We start from the raw sequence: 3412 nt of genomic DNA on the forward strand, positions 1-3412 counted from the left end.
AGAGAGAGAGAGAGAGAGAGAGAGAGAGAGAGTCTTAGTCTTCGGAAAATTCCTCCATCGAGCTAAGCTCAATTGACAACAAATTCTGCGGCTCAAAGCACTCGGAGTTTATGGAGACGAGGGGTCTTCCAACCCCAGTTTCGTTCTCGGTTGTTTGACCCGAGTCGTCTGGACAGAACAGTATAATGTCGGGCTTCATCCTGCCTGAAGGCTGAGCGGGAAGATTTTTCCGCGGAGCATTTCCCGTCACCGAATTGTCTGTGCCTTGATTTGGGGGTGTGCTCGGGGGGATTTCATACGTCATATCCTGTCCTCCCATTGTGGGCTTGCTGAAACCCTGGACGTCCCAATCGAGTTCTTGTTGAGAATTATTGTTATCTTTTCGCAACCTTTTTCGAGTCAGAAGATGGTCCAACGACGAGGACGTGCCTGTCATACTTGCATGCCCAACTGTGCCGTCTCCGTCTTTAGAATATTCCCACCGAGGATTTGTTTGATTGAATTGGTTTTTGTTTTGGCGATCTTTGCCTGTATTTCGATTACTTTCTTGAGACAAATTTTCTGTTGACAGAAGGGTTTCCAAAACTTCGTCGGGAGACAGGCCGAATGAGTATGAACCAGGACACGGCTGGTCATTTGTTTTTGAGAGAAGCCATTCTGTGATGTTCCTGATCATTAAACTTTCAGTGTCCTTGATGCCGTCTTCCTGAGGTCCTGTCGACTGAACATAGGGAGCGTCAGTAGAACGATGTTGCATTGAGATCACGGGCAAACAGTCAGAACTAACCTGCTGACGAGGTGGTTGGGGAAGCAAAAAGCTTGACTGTTGTCCTCCCTTCCATTGTTTGAGGTGCTCGAGCCCAGCTGCATACGCCTGTGCTTGCTGTTGCTGATAGTGTTGCTGTTGCTCTTCTTCTTGTTGTTGTTGTTGTTGTTGTTGTTGTTGTTGCTGTTCCTGTTGTTGTAGTTGTTGTTGTTGCTGTTGCAGGTTTTGTTGCTGTTGCGAATGCAGATTCGGATGGCCTTGTGGTGTGAAGTCCCCCATACAGGATAGAGTTTCGTAGCAGCCTGCAGTTTGTGAACGTTGTCTGATCTCTCGCTGGTTGCTCTGAGGCTGAGGGTCCTGCGGATTATGCAACAGTTGATGGCATCTCATTTGCTGGCAGCCTTCTTGTTGCAGCGATTCTTTTTGGAAAGATGACCCTGGGGGCTGGAGATATGCGCCATGATTCTGCCGCTCTGTTTGTAGTCGGGAAATGGAAAGACTCCCCATACCACTTAAGGTATACGACTGGGTCACAGGAACCGTTGACACAGAGTTGATTGGATCGACAGTTGAGACCGAAGGAACACCATGAGACATACCCAGAGACTGGTGACTATTTGACTGGGTGGAGGGTGTGGCCATAGCAACGGAGGGCACGAGTGTGTTCGACACGCCATCTATCCAGTCTAGGAAGTCAGAAATAGACATCAGTGGACTTTGAGGTAATTGTGTGTGTGATGAGACCGAAGTACACATGGGCGCTTGAGTGTTGTTTAGCCGGTCATCGTTGGGAGACACCGCTGCAACTTCGGTCACGTGGGACGAGCTAGTTTTCTCTGCGAAGGCGGTATCTGAAACTTGGAAGCAAGAGACCTTGTGGCTTTTCGACAAAACAACATTGTCATCGTTTGCTTTTTCTGACGTGAATGAAGATGAAAAAGGGATATTGGTGCTCACATGTTGACGGGAAGAGCTCGGATTTGTGGTGCACGGTACAGTGTGGTTGTGGGAACGACTTCCGCCAAAACATGGATTGGTCTCTAAAGAATCAACTTTACAGTTCAAAGGAGGCGCTGATTTCTGCTCCACCGCACAAGCGACGCGGGAATTGTTTTCAGAAATGGCGCAAATTCCCCCAACTCCTGACGACGAAGTTTCGCAGAAGAAACCGGAAGTTGATTGTTGTAGAACCGGAAATGAGAGCGTCCCGGCAAGAACCACCTGTCCATTAACTCTGTCCTCACGTTTCGGTTGAATTTTGAGGTAGTTCTTCGGCTGGTGCGGACGCTTCCCGCTCTGAGAGGCGCGAGGAGGATTTGTCTGGATAGGCGTAGGCACTGCACTTTCCACCACTCCAACAGCTGGGGGTCCTGTGTTGCATTTGCCTGTCAAGTCAGATGTGTGAGATACGCTCTCTGTGTCTTCAACACCATGACACTCACTGGTGTGAACAAATTGTTTTATAATCTTCTCTAACTCTTCTTTTTTGCTTCCCAATTTGGCAATCCCTTTCAGTAGCACGACCTTTGTCGCTTCCTGGTCTTCGACTACCTGAGAATAAATAATAATAAAAAGCATTTAGTATAGCGCAAATTCACGCTTAACAGCAAGCGCTTGGCGCTTTACAATCTATAATAATAATATGTGTGGCATTGTGGTGAAATCAGGCGCTCGTCAAAATAATGAAATCAAAGAAATCCGCGTTTTTGGCCGATAGGCAATACATTTTTTTTTTCGCTCAATACTTTTTACGTCCATATAAAAACACAGTTTCGTGTGGATTTAACGTTTTTTAAACATTTATTTAATGCATAAAAAAAGTAAATTTTCAATTTCCAAGAACTTTCAGGCTATGAATGTTACCAAACTTTGGCAGCCATTTTTTCGGTAATTTTACCTCTGAAACCAGGCGGCCTTGACCTCCTTCGGTCTCAAATATTTCCGTTTCTATTCAAAATGGACGACTTTTTTTAAAGGTGGTACCAATAACCACATATATCCAAAAGTTGACCAGCGCCTGGTTCGTTGCGTCGAAACACATATTATCATAAAAATTTTACCAGCAGACACGACAGCATTCTGAAACAACTTTTTTTTTTTTTTTTTTGGTAAGCGTTTTACAGCGCTCGCAACTGCATAAGGTCATATGAGCGCGCGGGACACACCTAACATTTTCAGTTGGTAGGAATTTTTGAATTTTGCCCGGGTGGCGGCCGAAGCCTACTCTTATCAATTTTAGACCACCAAGTGATCTTTAACGTGCGCAACTTGAACACGGGCCCTCCGAGATTTTCTCCCTTGTCCGAGAAGGCTAGGTGTAGATCTCTCCTACTAGAAGATCAGGAGTGTGGCAGAAAGACAGCAATAAGGAGGAGCCAAGGAGTAGCAGTAGAAAGGCTGCTGAAAGAGTCAGGAGCCCTGAGGAGGGGGCTAAGGAGGTGAGGGGTGGGGGGGCAGAACTGAAACAACATCAATTTCCTGGGCATAAGAAACATTACAGTAGTGCAAGCTGCCATTTCATAGGAACTCATTAACGACTGTCTTTTTTTTTCTTTTTTTTTTCTTTTGGTTGTGATCATGATAGTAATTATGTTAGTGTGTGTGTGTGTGTGTGTGTGTGTGTGTGTGTGTGTGTGTGTGTGTGTG

The 3412-nt window shown here is 45.9% G+C and overlaps 1 protein-coding gene across 2 annotated transcripts in view; it reads right to left on the reverse strand.

The window, feature by feature from the left end:
* Positions 1 to 6: 6 nt before the first annotated feature.
* Positions 7 to 3412, reverse strand: part of LOC101855519 (probable serine/threonine-protein kinase DDB_G0267686) — a 10770-nt gene continuing 7364 nt past the window's right edge. For both annotated transcript variants that reach the window (XM_013087205.2, XM_035972007.1), the window contains one exon: positions 7 to 2317. In XM_013087205.2, coding sequence (XP_012942659.2) covers positions 35 to 2317 — 2283 coding nt within the window. In that variant the 3' untranslated portion in view covers positions 7 to 34. The remainder of the gene's footprint in view (positions 2318 to 3412) is intronic.

This window comes from Aplysia californica, unplaced genomic scaffold (assembly GCF_000002075.1).
Source record: "Aplysia californica isolate F4 #8 unplaced genomic scaffold, AplCal3.0 scaffold00557, whole genome shotgun sequence".
Classification (NCBI taxonomy): Eukaryota; Metazoa; Mollusca; class Gastropoda; order Aplysiida; family Aplysiidae; genus Aplysia; species Aplysia californica.